At 40.7% G+C, this 18,886-nt stretch overlaps 1 protein-coding gene across 5 annotated transcripts in view; it reads right to left on the reverse strand.

The window, feature by feature from the left end:
• Nucleotides 1-592: 592 nt before the first annotated feature.
• Nucleotides 593-18,886, reverse strand: part of LOC131453485 (diacylglycerol kinase beta) — an 89,390-nt gene continuing 71,096 nt past the window's right edge. For all 5 annotated transcript variants that reach the window (XM_058622477.1, XM_058622475.1, XM_058622476.1 and 2 more), the window contains 3 exons: nt 9,331-9,451; nt 7,497-7,557; nt 593-6,184 (listed from right to left, as the gene is read on the reverse strand). In XM_058622477.1, the coding sequence (XP_058478460.1) occupies nt 6,086-6,184; nt 7,497-7,557; nt 9,331-9,451 (281 nt within the window). In that variant the 3' untranslated portion in view covers nt 593-6,085. The remainder of the gene's footprint in view (nt 6,185-7,496; nt 7,558-9,330; nt 9,452-18,886) is intronic.

Below are 18,886 nucleotides of genomic sequence, written 5' to 3' on the forward strand. Positions count from 1 at the left end.
GGGAGACAGAGCGCTCATCCCAGTGATCATTTACACGGATAATCTGATCATCGCTGTGGTTACAAACGCAGCAGAACAGTACATGAGGTTTGAACGACAATAATCCAAGAAAATGAAGGAAAAAAAACTCTCACGTCTCAAACTCCAGTGTCCAGGTTTGTTGTTTTAATTTCGACTTTATTCATTTGTCAAAGATCTAAAAAGCAACAAAAATACAGAATAAAGGGAACAAAAATGTGTTATATTCCACATTTCTTTTTGTTTTTTTAAATCTCCCTGGATTTATGTAGATTTAACACATGCAGGTAATCCTGGTTTCACCCACCATGAAAACATTCCTCATGCCACTAATTCAACACATTCATTCATTCCAAAGAAAATCACATTTCTGGATTATTCAGATGAGGAAATCTTACTGCATAATCCAGAAATGTTTGAGTGTCGCGGTCGTTCTTGTGGACGTGACACGTCACAGCACCTGTTATCCAAAAAAAACTCTGCTGCTTCATTAACTCGCTGAGTAGATTACCAACTGTGTGTAAATTGTGTCAAGTGAAAATAGTCCAGCTAATTGGAAATTAAAATTGAAAATTTTGTTAAAATGTAAAAAAGGGAACATATAATTGGCTTTGGTCTCTTCTTGTGTCGTGGGATTTGTCACGTTATCTGTAAAGTAAACAGAGTCGGACTCTGATATGACACCATGTGCCTTTGTTTGATGATTAAATCACGTCAGTGCTTCACTGGGATGGAAAACAAAAAAACAAATACGCTCTTTGTTTATCCACCTGGTGAGCGTCAGCTCTTTTTCACAGACACTGTTAAAAATGGGGAAATTTTGTGCCACAAATAATCCATATAATCTCCTGATTACGACCTCTCTCCTCTGTCTGCGAGCACAGAGCGGCTACATTTATTTGTTAAGGCAATTGATTAATTTCAAAGGACAGGAATAGACATGAGCAGTGACACACATTGGAAATCCACTCAGACAGTGTGCGTGTTTGTGTGTGTGTGTGTGTGTGTGTGTGTATCGTCTACTGCACTAAAACGTCTTTTCTTGTCCCTGAAAATAAAAACAAAAAAACAAACATTTAAGATGAAAATTCACCCCAAAAACATGAAAAATCACACATTTTCTACTTAACACTGTGTTGATGAAGGAGTGGATGAAAGTTTGGAGTCGACGTAAATGTTGACCACCTCTTTAAACGTAAAAAAATAACAAAAATAAAAACAACGTCAAAAACATTCAAATTTGACTCAAAATTGCGTTGTTTATTCCATTTTTGGGCTAAATGTCCACTTTAGTAGCATTAGCAGCTAGCAGCTGGCAGTTAGCCGTGTCCGATGCTGCTCTGCTAACCTTGTTAGCTGCCTCTAGCAGCAGCATTAACATCGAGCATTAACGCAGTGTGAGTTTGTGCTCTGTGTACATAATCATTTGAATATGGCTCCTGGTCAGGAGGCTAAAACAAACATTTAGACTCAAAAATAAACAACAGCGTTGAGTTGAATTTTAATTTTCACTTGGATGAAACCACGGGAGCAGTTTGGAGGCTACTAGCTTTGCAAAGCTAGTTTTACAGTTAAAGCTAGCTTTACAGTTAAAGCTAGCTTTACAGTTAAAGCTAGCTTTACAGTTAAAGCTAGCTTTACAGTTAAAGCTAGTTTTACAGTTAAAGCTAGCTTTACAGTTAAAGCTAGCTTTACAGTTAGTTTTACAAAGCTAACTAGTTGGGTTACAAAAGTGGATTTAAAGCTAGATTTACAAAGCTAATGTTACAGTTAGTTTTACAAAGCTAGCTTCACAAAGCCAGTTTTCCAAAGCTAGCTTTAGAAAGCCATGAAAAGTTTCCAGTTTGACTGGAAAAATGAATGAAATGAAAGAAACAAAGGAGAAACCAAAGAAGTAGAGATAACTTTTCCAAAGCTGAAACTCCACAAATATTCTGTAGACTCTGAAGTTTCACCTACTCCTCCATCGGTTTAATAAAATAATGAATGATTTTTATCTTTGTGTGTGTATGAAATCCTCCATTAAGCTTGAATAAGTTTGAATAATCAGATCCACACTCTCTCTTCATTTCTTTTTTGTTCACTCTCCATTTGTTTCAGCAGGCATGCGGTGATGAAAGTTCCGTAACTTCAGATAAAATATTATCATTATTATTATTATTATTATTATTATAATAATATATAAACAAATATGTACACTTGGTAATGTAGCTGTCTAAAACCATTCTTTCAGTAAATGTAAAGGTAATGTAAACATGCACTCTGTCACCACTGAGTTCTCTTGACGCCCAGGCTCCATCAGCGACCGATGAAAGGATTATTATGAAATGCAGAGTATTTGTCGTCGTCGTTCTTTACACAGTGTTGCCGTTGTGTTTGAATGAACGCCACTTTTGCTGAATGGCTTTACAGTGGTGTGATTCTAACCTGAACTACAGTACATCCCAGCCGATGTTTGGAGGAAACCAAAGTCTCGTCGGGGGGGGGGGGGAGGGTTTGTTTCCGTAGAGACTGGGTGTAAGAGTAATGACTCAGCATGTTTTTAAAGGGAATCAGGGTGTAAAGACATGAATGCCTGACCCTGTCACTGGAATTCAGTTTGTACCATCAGAGCTTCTCAGCAGTCGCACTCGTGAGGACGGGGTTTCCACAAATGTCCAAACTCATGCTACGTAAAACATACTACAGATAAAAATAAATAAAATAAATATATAGCCCCAGTGCCATCTAGCCTCAGACTTATCTCAATTTGACCCCTCTTCTAGGGGGCGCTGTGGAGCCATTTTGCCACGCAAAATCCGGGGACCCACATTGGAGGTGAAGGTGAGCCAGTGTTGTGATGCGTGTGTCAATTTCTGAGAGTATTCGAGCATCAGTTTGGCTGGCAGGACCATTTCCCTGTTTTACTGTGAACTTTTGATTTTTGCAATTTTTTCAGTCAGAATCAACGTGTTTTTAGTCAAATATGGTTTTTCTATTGCCAGTAGGGGGCACTCTGTTAAACAAATGTAATATTTCTTCTGAGACGTCTTCAAGGTGGAACTATCATCAATCATAGTAAGTTTGGTTCAGACTGGACTTTTTTGTACGTCCCGATATGATTAACACACGCACCAATTTTTGATCATGTATGTGAAACCTGTAGATCGGAATAGGGTCCTAAAAATGCATTCAACATTCATAGCTAACGGCTATGCTAACAACCCCGAACAGGAATGTGTGCCACAGTGTAAATGGCGCAGGAATTTGCATCTTTGCCAAAAATGACGCAGACGAAGAAGAAATGACCTGGGTTTTACGTTTCCCGCCAAGCCAAACTGAAACAGCTAAACACATCTCATCGGTCAAAAAAACCTTTAAACAGATTTTTCCATGTATAAATATTTGTTTTCGACAAAAAAATCGAAACCAAAGACGATGCGAATGTGACAAAGTGGAAAACCGGGGCCACCAGAGGGCGACTGCAGCGGCGCTGCACAGTGAACAATACTGATCTGAACTCCTCTCTACTCTAAAAGCTCCACATTAATAACAGTAATATATTAAAAACAGTATATGCTAGCTACGCCTACGTTCCAGAGATATACATATATACTCTGTCGGCACAGACTGTGTAATAGAGTTTGTACGGACAGTAATATGAATACATTCTTTTTTAAAAAAAAACACTGAAGTGTGAGCTCGCTGCTGTCTCAACCATGAATCTCCCACCTTCTACGATGGAAAAACACTTCCGTTCCTCTGTGTCTTTATTTGGTCGTTAACCGACATCTTGACGACACAGAATCCACGCGGTGGTGGCGGCGGTTGGCGGCACCTTCCATTCGGAGCAGGCTTGGGGATTTTGCACTTTGACAGCGTGCACTTGACATTGCCAGTCGATGTCTGACACGGTAATTAGGCGTCGGGTTTCACTGGAGGACAGGGATAAATTTAGCTCCCCTGTCAATAACCCTGGTAAATAGAAACCCACGGGGGCCCCGATCGTGCGTGTCCCCCCTTGATGGGATTTATTTCAATCCTTGACTCACTCGAGGAGCCGCCGTTGATGATTCCGTGACTGTTTGACTGAATCAACTGCACAGAAACAGTTTGTTTCCTTGAGCAAAGCAAAGATGAGCCAACAATCTCTCTCTTCGATCTTCCCCCCGGCTAAATTATGGAGCAGTAACTGCACACACGGACAAGGCCTGTCTCTTACCTTCCGTCCACAACAGTCTGTAAATATTGTTTAACTGATTTTTGACTCTAATGGGTGAAAATTGTCCTCATGGACCTGTTCAGAACTGATATTGACAACCGTCCTCAGTGATCCGATCGGCCTGATGACAGAATTCATCTGTTAAAAAAAATTTGGTTTTTAACAGTGATGCGTTCACAACTGTGAGGTGAGACAATGTTGATGATTATGTCAATTTTTGTGAGAATTCGAGCGTCCGTTGCCCATCAGGACCAATTCCTTGTTTTCTTATAAACATCCAAATTTGCACCATAGCCAGCTTTTAGTGACGCCCACCAAATTTGAAGTGGATCAGATACTCCCTGTGAGCACAGAGCAGGAAATTGTAAAATGATGTGTTTCCCGTGGCCACTAGGGGACGCTCTGTTCTCCGGAAACATCTTCAAGGTGGAACGATCATCAATCATAGTAAGTTTGGTTCAGACCGGACCTTGTATGGTGGAGTTAAAACAATGTGATGATTTCTGGCAAGTCCTTAGAATTAGCTGCGACTTTGATGCCACCTAGCGCCACATGGTGTTGGCCAAAAATTGGTCCCCATTCGCTCTTAAACTCTGGCGTTAAAATGCATCCCAGAAATGATTCTCTCACATCCTTTGTTTGACTACACAGTGACGTCACGATTGTTCGTGAGAACAAAATTATGTTCTTAACAGTGACGTGTTCACAACAGGCTATGTAATCAAAGATGAATGCCGACAGGTCATTCCTGACGGGTCAAGGGGCAAGTTCCCCTGAGCAAGGTACCCAATCCCCATTGATCCCAATTGATTGGATTAATTGGAGTGCACCTATTGCTGGTCCCAAGCCAAGATAAATGGGAGGGTGTTTCGTCAGGAAGGGCAACCGGATTAAACCATCACTGCCAAATCAAATATCTGAAGATCTGCTGTGAGGCAACCTCTAGAGAGGGAGAACCCAAAAGAAGCATTACCACAACTTAAAGGCTTGATTCTAACCTTTCGCAACATCAAAATTAGCTTTTTAAACTTAGCTAGTTCTGTCGTATTTGGTTAGCCTGGCACAGAATTGTTTTTATGGGACACCCAAAATCCACTTGACCCATCAGGATGTTCAGTAAGTCTCACTTTTCAGACCATTCAAAGGTCTTGTCCAGAACTTGGCACGATCTGCTCATGATCTGATCACTCAGGACGGACGTTTATACCAGTTCTGAATGAGGTCTCTATGTTTCCACCTGATCCAGGCCTCTGCCATCAAACCACGAACAAGACCCATCAATAATGCATAAGGCTTCCTGGTTCGTCGTCCCCTCCTCGGCAGTACCGTGCCGTCAGGCCCTGCAGTGAGCACTCCAACAATAAAACAGCTCCTTCATTATTCATACAGGTGTTTTCACAGGTGGTTCGTTCTCTGTTTACTTGTAAACAGCCGCTGAGCTGCTCTCTGTCTCGTCGTAGTGTGTCTTGAGCTCGGTACGATCTCCTTGTGTCCCAGAGTTGGTGGAAACCACCGGTGGCCACAGCCGTGTTAAGTAGGCAGTGCAGTACTGGTTCAGTTTATGGCTAATTCACTTCACTGTTGACTAAGTCCACGTCTGGGACCTGGAGTGGACGGGTCTGGAGGACGGTGGTGGTGGTTACACAGGAGAAGGTTGGCACGGCGAGTCTTTTCATTTGGTTCCTCCAGGAATAAATCCAGCCTTTATAATTTTTTTCACGCTTTCAAACTCCAGCCGGTCCTCGGATGGACCGGCCTCTGCTCGTGTGTATGTGTGTGTGTGCATATACAGTTTGTACTACTAAGTAATACGCATTCTTTTTTCCGGGGGTGGGGGTTGGGGGTTCGTGTGTGCATGCTCGGGTTCTAGTCGCTGCTCCGGTTGCGTTTCTTGAAGAAAAAGAAGGGCGTCTTCTGAGGCGGACCCAGTAATATGGGGACCTGGTTCTTGTGTGTGATCCTGATCTGGAAGAATCAAACAGAAGAAGAAGAAGATGGAGAAGGTTTTTGGGCTCATACAGGAAAACATTTCTTTTCTTTTCTACCAAACCCATTCACGGCGACCTTGCAATGTAACAAACATCACACAACAACAACAGCTCTGTATCCTCCGCCTCCATAAAGGTTTACTAAAACCACATGGAAAATGATTCAAATGTGAACAGATAATGGTTGATCTGAAGAATGTAGCCAGGCAGTGATTTTTGATAGCATGACAAGCGTAGGAGTTTAAGGCCGGAGGTGTGAAGAGGAAGAAGACGGAGACAAAAAGCCGGAAACACAGGCCGTCAATCGTCAAACAGGCGAAAATGGAGTATAAATGGGCCTTTATGGCACTTTTCCACTATACAGTTCCAACATGGCTCGACTGGTATCGTTTTCCATTACTACAGTACCACCTCAACGTGGGCGGAGTCATCATAGCACGACACAAACACACAAACTAGTGACTTGTAAAGCAGTTGATTTGGGTGTAACTGAATCATTAGAATCAGTCGATTTTAGAAGATTTGTTCACAGAATCGCTCAGTACTTCCTGCGCGATCAGAGCACAGACTCCGGACCAATTCCATGTTTTCTTACGACACCATCACAATCATGATTTTCACCACATGCGCACTGTTCTCCAGAAATATCTTCAAGGTGGAACTACATTTCATTACATGTCATTTAGCACACGCTTTTATCCAAAGTGTCTGCTAAATGACAAGGGAATTGAGTACAACCTGCCAGGGGTGGAGTTGAACTTGCGACCATGAAGTCTTTGGCACACAGGGTACTGGTCTTAACCACTGAGCCACGCCACCCCAGGTGGAACTACCATCAATCATAGTAAGTGTGGTTCAGATCAGACATTGTATCGTGGAGTTATAACAGTGTCGGCGCTAAGTGAAGCTTTTGATAACCTTTTAATCGCTCTCTCATCCAAAGTGACCTGGCCAGAAGTGAAGTTGGTCGTGATTGGGCTCATGATCGTTGGACTCCTCCGTTAAATGTTGACATTTTAGACATTTCCTTTGCTAAATGTTGGAGATTAACGTTAATGTTTTCAGGATTTTAAAGTCTTTTTAACTTCGATCAACAGTTGGACATTGTTGGCTTTGATTCTTGTGTCAGACGTCGCGCTCATGACTCTTCCAGTGACGACACTCTCTGACCAATCAGTGGCCGGCAGTGTGTTGACGTCACATTTTAGTACTAAAAAGAAACACCAGGTGCCAGGTGCGGTCGCTAATGTAAAAGCAAACACTGAGTGGAAAAGTGTGGTTAGTCTCACCGTGCAGGGAGGCTGCATCCACGGCTCGCCGTCAATCTGCATGGGCAGCCGTCGCGACGTCCTGTGAGAAGACAGAGAGAGAGCAGAGGGTCGGGCAGGTGAGGGAGAGGGAGAGAGAGGGAAAAGGGAAGGCAGAGAGGACTGGGGTGAGGTTTGGAGGTTGTGGGGGTCAGATCACACACACCTCAGAGGCCTGTTCACACTGTCCCAGGACCGGGTCACACACTGCACCTTTTGTTCCCCAGAGACCCGTTCCCAGACAGGCCCCCACTCTTTAAACTCACAGAGCCACTGTACACACACACACACTGAGCGTCAGAGTTGGTTTAAGACTTTGATGCTCGCCTCTGTGGCTACAGAAACACTGTATGGGAGAATGGCCGGGATGAATACGCGTTTAGTTCTGCTCTAGGAAAATATGAGGGACAGTTTTTGCGAGGACAAACTTACAAATGTCACTAATTCCTCCACAGCGCTGTAAGTGGCCAAGTCACACAGAGGAAACACAAACACGGCAGCAACACAACCGACAACCGCTCTCTTTGAATGGGAAAAGTGTCCACACTTAGAGGAGGCCGCAGCGCTAATGTGGTGACAGCAGCAAAAAGTCTGCAGCGGAACATACGGAAGAAAATCACAGTCTGGGTTATGGATTCAACTCTGAGTCCTGTCTGTAGTCTAGGCAACAAAAGCAGTTTGATTAGGTTTTATGTGGAAATAAATCCCCCTTTTCTTATTATGATGTTCAAACTACTCATAGAGTGAGAAGCTAATATACAAAAATTTGTTTCTGTGATTTTTAAATGTGAATATTTTATAGTTTCTGTGATTTTTAAGCTTCTTAAATGTGAATATTTTATTGTTTATGTGACTTTTCTGAATCTCAAATGTGAATATTTCCTAGTTTCCTGTAATTTTTAAGCTTCTTAAATGTGAATATTTTTCTGAATTTAAATTAACCCCGAATGAGTCTTTTTGCTGTTTTCGCCCAAAAATTACGACTATTTACAGCATAAATGAACTGTATTGCCCATTTTGTGATTATATCTGGTATATATCTTTACTATCTTCCAACTGAAGTGAATGCAGTTGCTGAAAAGATTTTTTTTAAAGCGTTGTTGATTGAGGTTGTGAACTCAATCAACAATTACTTAATTTACTTTACTTACGGGGTATTTACAACACTAACTGAACAATGACTGGGTTTCTGTCCAACTCTGTCTCACTTTTAAAGCATGTTACTACTTATTCAAGCAAATGAAATGCACAATAACGTTTCCTTCTACATTGTATATCTAGGAGGAGAACAATTAAGGCCCAAAAAGAGCTAAAATATATACTGTATCTGGGAGTGAGGAATTCTTCAAATCTAAATTAAATTGTTTCTTTATCACTTCTAAAAAATGTGTTAAGCTATTCTAATCATTTAGGCCAACATACAAACATAAATATAACATAAATACGTTAAAATAAATATAAACGACTAATATTAAACTGTGTATTTGTCATTTTCCAGAATGCCACACACAGTGTATTTGTCATGTTGTCATGTGTGCGTCATCCACTGCTCCACTTTGTGAAGCATGAAGGTGAAATCTATCATTTACGAGGTACATGCGTGTTATTGTTTAGACACTGCAGGGCCTATAGCTCTCAAACGCACACAAAAACACTCACAGCCAATACATTTTTCATCATGCGTGTGTAGAACGGAGCCGAGCTTCACATTGTTCATGTTGCCACTTCCACTTGGTCGATAAGAGGAGAAGAGAGTGGTTATATGAGACAAAGGGAACAATGGAGAGCGATGAGTGTGGGACAGAAGGATTCTGACCTGATAATGACACTGGCACACTGAGCCAGTCTGCGTCCGGCACTCTTCAGTCCAGTGTAGATCTGCCCCATCTCTATCGCCCCCTCCAGGCCAACCACCTCCAGCAGCTGGTCGCTGAAGTCTGAAAGAAGGAGAAACGCAATAGTGTCAAAAACACAGGTACAGTGTATCGTGTATTTATCACAGATGATAACCAGCGTGTGTCAAACAAGTACAATTGTTTTAACGATATTAAAGAGGAAAACCTGCGATCAGGAACGTGGGGAAAAAAGGAAAGCCTTTTATAAACACACTTGCACACACAATCGACAATAGACAATTCAACAACTTTAATGTAGGGAAATATTGCGATTCACGTCCCCAAATCAAAGTCTGGCTCGTGTAGTGAATGGTTCCATTTCTTACAGTTCGGTTTTGCATGCCTAGTTTGCATATAACTATTCTAAACCCAGCCAGCAATTAGGGGGCCCAAACAGGTTTGTTCGTGGTTTCCATTGTGGCTCCACCTGCCCATGTTTGTGAAACCATAAGGGACCCACTTCAAGCCCACTCAGTACCCAGGTAGCCTGGAAAGTAGTAGGCAAAGTAGGCAAACACGGGTGGAGCCACCATGGAAACCACAGACAAACCCATTTGGGACCCATATTGTCAGTCCACATAAAACCCTTATAGGGCCCCATATGGACACACTGCCTGTGGAACTACTGCGGAGGGTAAGTCATGACCCAAGGAAGCAATCACTGAAAGATTGCAGGAAACAAGCAAGCAAGATTCTGTGGAATTCTGGATGGTAGACGGAACATCAAATTGGGTGTCACATAAAATGTTTGATAGGGCGTTCGATAGATGGAGCACAAGGCCTCGGTCATCCTTCCCGTATCCACAGAGGTCCAGTAGGATCTGCAAGAACACTTCCAGTTTGAGACGACTGCTAAGGCTCTTGGTAGTACAACACTTTCCAGTCCAGTTGGTGGTGCACTCCTGTTTTGGTAAAACCACACAATGTAGAAGACGGTAAACACTGAAACTTTCTTGAAGTTATGCGAGAAACCCTGCTGGTAGCCACTCAGCGCTCAAAGATTACAAGGATATAAAAACTGAGGCAGATTTCCTGGTATGACCTGGTCCTTAGATAGGTTGTTTAACACTGTGGTAGAAGTGTAATAGATCGGGCATTGGGTAGAACATTAAATAGAGCTCCAGAACATCAGACATACTGTATGTGTGTAATTGTATGTTCACACCAACCAATTTTCCAGGATTTCCAGGATTCCATGATTGGCGTAGTCCAACTCCAGCGCCTGGAGCAAACGACGCAAAGTTAGCGTCTTTGCAGGATTCGCATCGCAGCATTTGAGTATTACAGCATCAATGATCATCGTCGCTTATATTCACAACGCGTCTGGTGTGCAAAGACCTTTTGTCTCATTAAACTGGTGTTGTGTTTGCTGTGGACATCTCGACTGTCAGAAAGAACGTCAGATAGAATTATGATGTGGTCTTAGGAGAAGGTTAGCGTGGATAGGGGTCTAGTTGAGCATTAGATGGGAATTTGGGGTTCAAACCGGTTGTTGGAGCACTAGAATAGGGTAATGGGTTGTTAGATAGGATTCTAGTTGAGCATTAGATGGTGAATTTGAGCTTTAAAGCATGTTAGATCGTTTTTTAGAGCGTTAGATACGATGTCAGTTGGGTGTTAATAAAGCGTTAAATAGGGAGTTAGAAAGTTAAACAGAGAATTTTCATTGTTGGATCAAATGTTGACGATGAATCTTTAACTGACTCATCAAACATCTTTCCAGTTCCACTTTTAGTTTACTTTCCTATAGATTTGCTCAGTTGTTTTTGACGTCACTACACATTTTCTGTTAGTTGATCCCATAGATCAATAGACTAATATTGGACATAAACTCAAACAAAAGCCATGACAAACACAACGCTGTCCTCAGGCAAGAGGACTATGGCAAAACACTTAGAAATACATATATACTGTATATAAATATCCATATTCCTACAGAACCGGTTTACTGTAGCAGATGTATACATTAGGATGATAATGTTGTTTATTTTGACTCACCTGAAACAATTAGACCTTTAACCTCAAAGTAACAGCCGTTTTTTAATCAATTTTTCCACCATAAACAAGAAAAGACACACATATAAGATAAAAGATTAATCTATAATTATGACAGATTCATTTTTCTTTCATGGATCATGTCCAACAGTCAATATTTACATAAGCCTATGAGCATACGTGATCCAACATACGTGCACTTTTACTCTAAAAGTAATACTTTAGTACTTTTTGTGGATTTAGTGTGATTTCTTTTTCTTTCAATTCTTGATTTCACTTTTTTTGTTCGTTTTTATTGTTCTTATTATTGTTACTGCTGCTTATTGGCAACATAAATTGCCTTTTTACAAGTGCGGTGGTCCTGTGTGTGTGTCTCTGTCCTTCTTTATCGCGTCTTTAATCGTCTAAACAAAACAAAACGTGTCCTCGAGGAACACTTAGGTTATAAAGTGAACTGAATGAGAGAGTTTTCTGGGACGACCCCCATTGAGAAAAAAAAAGGATGGTTTAACCCACTCTCTGCGGCTGATTTGTGCAGATGTATTCAGTCTTGACTGAACACCTGAGAGAACGTTCTGTTTCTGCTCAGCTTCTGAGTCACGGACGTCTTCAAAATGTCATACCAAGTTCTCCTTTATTAAACATGGCGTGCTCCAAACTGGGGGGGGGGATTGGGCTGAGAAGAAGATCTCGATCATGTACTTGATTTATGGGCTGGTTCAGAAAAGAAGTTGTGAGAGAAGAACCGGTCAAACCGTCCCCGTCGCCCCTGAGGCTCTCTGTCCTCCATCCAGCTCCAGACAAGCTCCAACTAGCAGCGCTGCCTGTCGTGACTGCAGCAGCTACAGGCGTCCGTGCGCCCGTCTGCCTGTTACACTGTAAACAATGTAAAAGAAGACGAAGTTCCCAGCTGCAAACAGGAAAGTGTTGTGTTGTGTTGTGCTGTGTTGTGTGTGAGAGGAAACCTGATGCAGAGGCTGCTCACGTCAGAGGAGGAAACAGCAAGAGAAAACAAAACAATGTTTGCTGACAAGGTGACGCACATGAGTGAATGTCACATGACTACATTTTTGCTTTAAAATAACATTAATTCTGCTCAGGAAACACTCGTTCGTTGTGTTTAACTCTTAGAACACGGAGAATTTAGGCTACTTTTTTACCAACATTACGATGGTGAAACATACAGTATTGTAGTTTTCAACTATATAAACACACATGAGCAAAAAAATCTATTTTTTGACTCTTTGCACAATTGTCGCTACTTTATATCACGACCAAAAAATACAAAACTAATAGAACCTTTGACTCAACAACACAACAGACGCATTATGTGACCTGTAAACATACAGCTGTGTATTATTCCCACGGTAATTTACCACGGGTGCCCTGTGGCACAGCTCCGTGCCACGCGAGCTCTAAGGGTTAAGTTTGAAAGGTCTGCGGCGCAGTTCCAGCAGAAACAGTGACCTTTGAACCCGTTTTCCAACTTCGTTGGCTGCCGGTTCATTTTAGAATGAAGAATTTTAAGATTTTACCACAGATTGACCACACAATGAAAATCACAGAGTTTTTAACGCTTGTCAGGTCAAAGGTTACGGTCCGTTTCATTCGCTGTTGCTGCTCCTAACAAACATTATCTGGAAATTTAAATCTTGTCTTATCGACAATAAAAAGAACAAACACTTTAACGTTTGATGTCATGTCTTTTTATGGACACTTTTCTTGGTGCTGTTGTCATGAAACTGTCTTGCTTTACTTGCGCTGTGTGCTTCTGCGCACACGAAAACAAACCCTGCGGACATTTGTTTATATATTTAAAAGCTACGCGACAACAGCTGTCAAATTTCAGATTAAATCCCGTTTTCCTTGAATAGTCAGATTACACACACTGGTATTAAAAACAGTGGTTTGTCCTCATCACATGAGCTTCATCCTGCGTCACATGCGCAGACACCACATGACTCTCTGTGTCGTTACTGAGGTTTTCCAGGAAATAATCATGAGAGGATTGAGCAGCAATTCAGAGAAGAGTGAAACGAGAGCATCACGGACACTAAAGCTAAAGGCCCATGCTGGACACTGTCCACTGTCTCTCTCGCCAAACGTCGATGTGAGATTCCGTGCAGAGCAATGAGCGAGTAAAGTTAAAAGAAGAGAGAGAAAAATTATGACGTGATGTCTGTGGAATGAAAATTTAAAGATCTCTGTCTCACCAAAGAAAATGACAAAGACTGACTTTGACCAAGATCTCAAGGACAATCACTTGTCCAGATGCAGAGCGTTCTGCAAATCAATAACAGAGGACGCCATCATGGACGAAGACAAGCTCTTACAAGTTCTCCTCCCATCTTAAGCTGAGTCAGCACATTCTGTCCTTGAATTTGAGGGAATTGGTCCTGGAAATACCTAGAAAATTGCTTGAATTTGAGGGAACTGGTCATTGAAATTCTTTGAAAAGTCCTTGAATTTGAGGGAACTGGTCATTGAAATTCTTTGAAAAGTCCTTGAATTTGAGGGAACTGGTCCTGGAAAGTCTATGTGATGGACTGGTCCTGGAAAGTCTTTGAAAAGTCCTTGAATTCAATGTCAACCAAGGTGCTGGAACCCTGACTTACACTAAATATAACATATATTGATGCATAAATACAAAGAATCAACAAAACTATACTTAAGATTTAGACTTAGATCCTATTATAATGCTTTATACTGTACGGGCCCTTTTGTGTGTGTGTTGCACCTTCAAAAATACTCCCCTCCTCTTCCTCCTCCTCCCCCTCCTTCACCTCAACTTCCTCCGAGCACCAAATATGGGCGTCCGTGCTGCCAGTGTCCCGGTGTGCGAGCCTGATGGCAGAGAAGCCCACTGTGCTGCTGCTGCTGCTGCTGCTGCTGCTTCTCAGCTCCACCACCTCCACCACCACCACCACCACAGTGATGATGATGATGATGATGATGATGATGATGATGATGATGATTCCCGCCTCATCAGATCCCTGCGCTCTCCTGACTCTCAGGCAAAAACCAGCGCTGTTACTTCTCAGCGAGGTAGAGCTAAGAATAGACCAGAACAGCCTCTTACATAACGCCGCCGTGGTGCATTCTGGGACGGGATGGCATTGCTCCTCCAAGCGAGAAGAGCTGCCACTGTGCAGCACCGTTTTCTCTGCTCTGTGTGTGTGTGTGTGTGTGTGTGTGTGTGTGTGTGTGCAGGAAAACACTGTGTTTTTAACAGTGACTGTGGTTAAAAATATGTTAGAAATGACACGAAAATATCCAGAATTGCAGTTTATTTATAATAAAGCCTAAAATACACAGCGAGAGGAAGATTCAGACACCTATTTAAGGGCATATATTCAGGCTGGTTGTATTATATATGTATGTAGTTGTCCTCAAATACAATAAAAAACTAAGTCACACTGTTCTTTGGTCATTTCTGACCCCTCTGAGAAAAAAAAGAATGGATAATAAGACAAGATAATATAAATAAATAAGTTGTTTTCAATATTTCCTATTGATTTGAATATGTTCACAGGTTTATTTCACAGTTACACAGCTCTTTAACAGGAAACTAACTTTTGTATTACACAAAATAAATAAGATTAGATCATTAGACCATGAGAGAGAAAAGGGAAATTGTGTTATTAAAACTTGATGAAAAAAGTGTAAAATACACTTTTCATGTGAGTTTTTATCAAACATAATGGTTTATAACCCAGTTTAAATGAAAATCCACATAAATTTAAAGCAAATGCTCAAATATTTGATTAAGGAAAATGCAAAATATTTGGATGTTAGTGCAGGTGATGCAACATTTAAAGTCCATGGCACCACAGGATTTAAAGGTGCAACATGACGATGTAAAACAGCGTTTTCAGAGTTCAGCTACGTCACAGTTTATTTTTGTGTTACTATTATTTTTAGTGTTTCCATTCAGGATTTTTTTTTATATATATAAATGTGTATAAAAGCAGCTTGAGGTAAAAAAAAAGAAGAAAAAAGCAGCTTATGTGGGACATACCTAAAATAAACTGAAACTATGTCACACATAAACAACAGCAACAGCAGCAGCAGCATCAGCAGCAGCAGAGCTCTATGACACAGAGGAATAAGTTACAAATACACCAGAGTAGAACAATAACTACACTACAGATTATAATCTGTGTCATTATTCTCGTCGTTACTCAGCGACAAGTTATTTATAACAAACCCTTCAATTAGAAACCGAATGATGAATTATAAATCTCCCCGAGGAGTAAGTGCAGCTTTCATTGTGCATCAGCTCGAGGTGTCGGGGCTATAATTATCAGCAGGCATTTTTTTGTGCATCCTTCCTCCTCCTCCCCCTCTCCTCCCCCCTCTGCCTCCACAGACCAGCGTGTTGTTGTCACAGGGTGGTGAGAGTGGAGGCAGATGGTCAAGAGGAACTGCAGCTCACCTCCGCCAGAATCCGACCGAGGGAAAAGGTACGGGGGAGAGCACTTGGCCGTTTGACAAAGAACACTTTGTTACTATGATACAGTCAAAAAAATATGATAAATAAATAAATTATAATAATAATAACACACCACATGCTTCATGCTCGCCCAAATGAGAGAACACACTGTTTTCCAGAGAGAAGAGAAACAGCCGTGGGAAAGAACTTTAGTCCCACACGACGATAATACTGTAATCTGTCAAATGAGCCTTTCACACACTAATCAATATAAGCATATACATATATATATAATACAAATTAAACTAAGACAATGTGGAAATATGCTTTGACTGTTTTTTGTTGTTTTTGTTCTCTTTTTAATTGATAACTAAAACATTCAAGTTTCCAAACATTTTCTTTTGCATCTATACATATGGAAACTAAATAAAAATGATGCCAACAATAAATAACTAATAAATAAATAGATAAAAACAATTGATTAAATTAGTATTTTTTTAATTCAAGTTCTTTAATATTTGGTTGTATTTTTATGTGTGGTTAATTTTATGGCTAAATTGAAAAACTCAAACTTCACCTACAAATACCAGCTAACAGCTAGCATGTGTACTATATTAAAATCTGATATAAATAGACACATTGGTGTTAGCTGGTATGAACACACGTCAACTAGTATGTGTATTTATATCAGCTAGCATGTAAACTTAATATGACTTTAAATATATTCAGGCTAACATGTTAGGCTAACCTCATTAGCTGGTATAAATACTGTATAGCATTTATACCAGTTAACACATCTGTGTTTATTTATACAAGTTAGCATTTACATTTCCCAGCTACCATGTGTATTTATACTAGCTAGCAAGTTTATGTAATAGAATTATAAATACATTTAGGCTCACATAACCTCATGTTAGCCAAAATAATGATATACTGTATATATTTGCATTAGCTGGTATAAATGCACATGTTAATATTAGCTGTTGGCTGGTATACCAGCTAACTTGTATATAAATACTTTAATATTTTGTTATACTGTGTATAACTAGCTAGTAGATGGCTTGTTCTAGCTGTCATGTGTATTTAACATAAATATTATCTAGGCTAACATAACCTCATGGGAGCTGGAACCAATACACACGTTAGTGTTAGCTTTGGGCTATTATACCAGCTAACTTGTGTATAAATACACAAATAAATAATATAAATACAGCAAATGCCTATATGTGGTGTGATTATTTGTACTAGCTAGCATGTGTATTCAACATAATTATAAATATACTCGGGCTAACATGCGAGGCTAACCTCATGTTAGCCAATGTTTGAACTAACACATGCTAATGTTAGGTAGACATCCACTCATTAGCTGGTATAAATATAAACCCACAGTATTTGGTAAAAGTACAAAAAAGCTTATAATTAAATAAACATTTTCTTGTACAACACGTTAGTATTAGCTAGTATAAACATGTTAGTGTTAGTTTTATAGGTGAAGCTACATTAGCAGTTTTTTGTCTCCATTTTTAAGTTGTGTAACTCATTTTTTTTGTTGCATAATTAACTTTCAAATAAGTTGCGTAACACAGGCAGGAAACCTGTGACCTCAGGTATGAAGCCGACAGCAACCCTTCATGACTCATTTGTGTCCAAAAACTCACCCCCAGGGAGCTCCTCCCCCTCACCTCCCCTCACCTTTCCTCCTCCTTCTCCTCCCCCTCCTTAACAACAACAGTCAGGCTGAGAGACAAAAACCATGAAGGAAGATATTTATAGAACGATCACACTCAGAGTCTGCGTATTGTTTTCTTCTCACACAAAACAGACGACTGTAATTATTTCTGATTTCCTCCCCCTCTTCCTCCCAACCATCCGCGTTACAGCGAGGCTGTAAATAGATATAAACAGTTGCTGAGTCGTCGTCTCAGTCTCAGTGGACGGTGGGAGAGTGGACGACCTTCCACTGACACATTTACTCACAGTTAATGAATGAGAACCCGTCACGTTAAATTCAAAAGGACAATGACACGCAAAAACAATCATTAATACTCCTTAAATTCAAGACGTGGAATCTTTTTTTAGACTCAAGTGAATTCCCACGCGAATAAACGGAAATGTCTTCAATCAGAGAACATTTTCTCACAGTTTTTGATAAATCACTGATGTCCTTCCATCTTCAGTCCAAACATAAACCTGAAATCCTTTTGTTTTTCAACTATTTTATGAGGGCATTACAATCCAAAAGACCAACATTTACTGGAACAGTGCAGGGTTAAACACACACGAGGGAGAACGTTATAAATCTTGCAGGTCCTGACAAACTCTGTCTATGAGTGAAGATTGAGTGGAGACTAAATACCGTGAGCTGACTGGATAATGAGGGACAGGTGGAACTGATCGGGGAGTGGCATGGAATCACTGTGGCAGGAGAGTGGAACGGAAAAGGGGAAGCTGTCCGAACACAGGTGATGGCAGGAGACAAACGGGGGAAACAACAGGAATTTAATCTGACTGAAATGAGACAAAAGAAAGACCTGGGTTCACGACCCGGTCAGAACAAGGTCACAGTGTGGAGTTTGCATGTGCGTAGGTTTTTGTCCAGGTTCTCCAGTTTCCTCCCACAGTCCAAAAACATAAGGGATTGAGCAAATTGGACACTCTCGATAGAGTGTGAGAGTAGATGGTTGTTTGTGACCCCACCTTTCACCCTATGTCAGCTGGGATTGGCACCAGCAACCCTCACGTGGAGGATAAAGCACGGATACAAAATAAAACAGGAAGTGAACAAAATACACAGGGAGATTAAAAAAAGCTATGACATAATAAACAAATCCAAATGTACAAAACAAAAAATCCAAAAAACAAAAACAGGATAATGAAAGTAATAACAAAAACTAAAAGTGACTCAAAGCACTTAATTGGGAAATAACATTTACCAGGAACTGATTCTATCAACTCATTAAAACACCATCACAAGTGACGTAGTTTTGGTTTAAGAAAATATTCTTTTATAATCAGCGAGAATCCAGTTTGAAAATCTCACCAGCAAACAA

This window comes from Solea solea, chromosome 2 (genome assembly GCF_958295425.1).
Source record: "Solea solea chromosome 2, fSolSol10.1, whole genome shotgun sequence".
NCBI lineage: Eukaryota > Metazoa > Chordata > Actinopteri > Pleuronectiformes > Soleidae > Solea > Solea solea.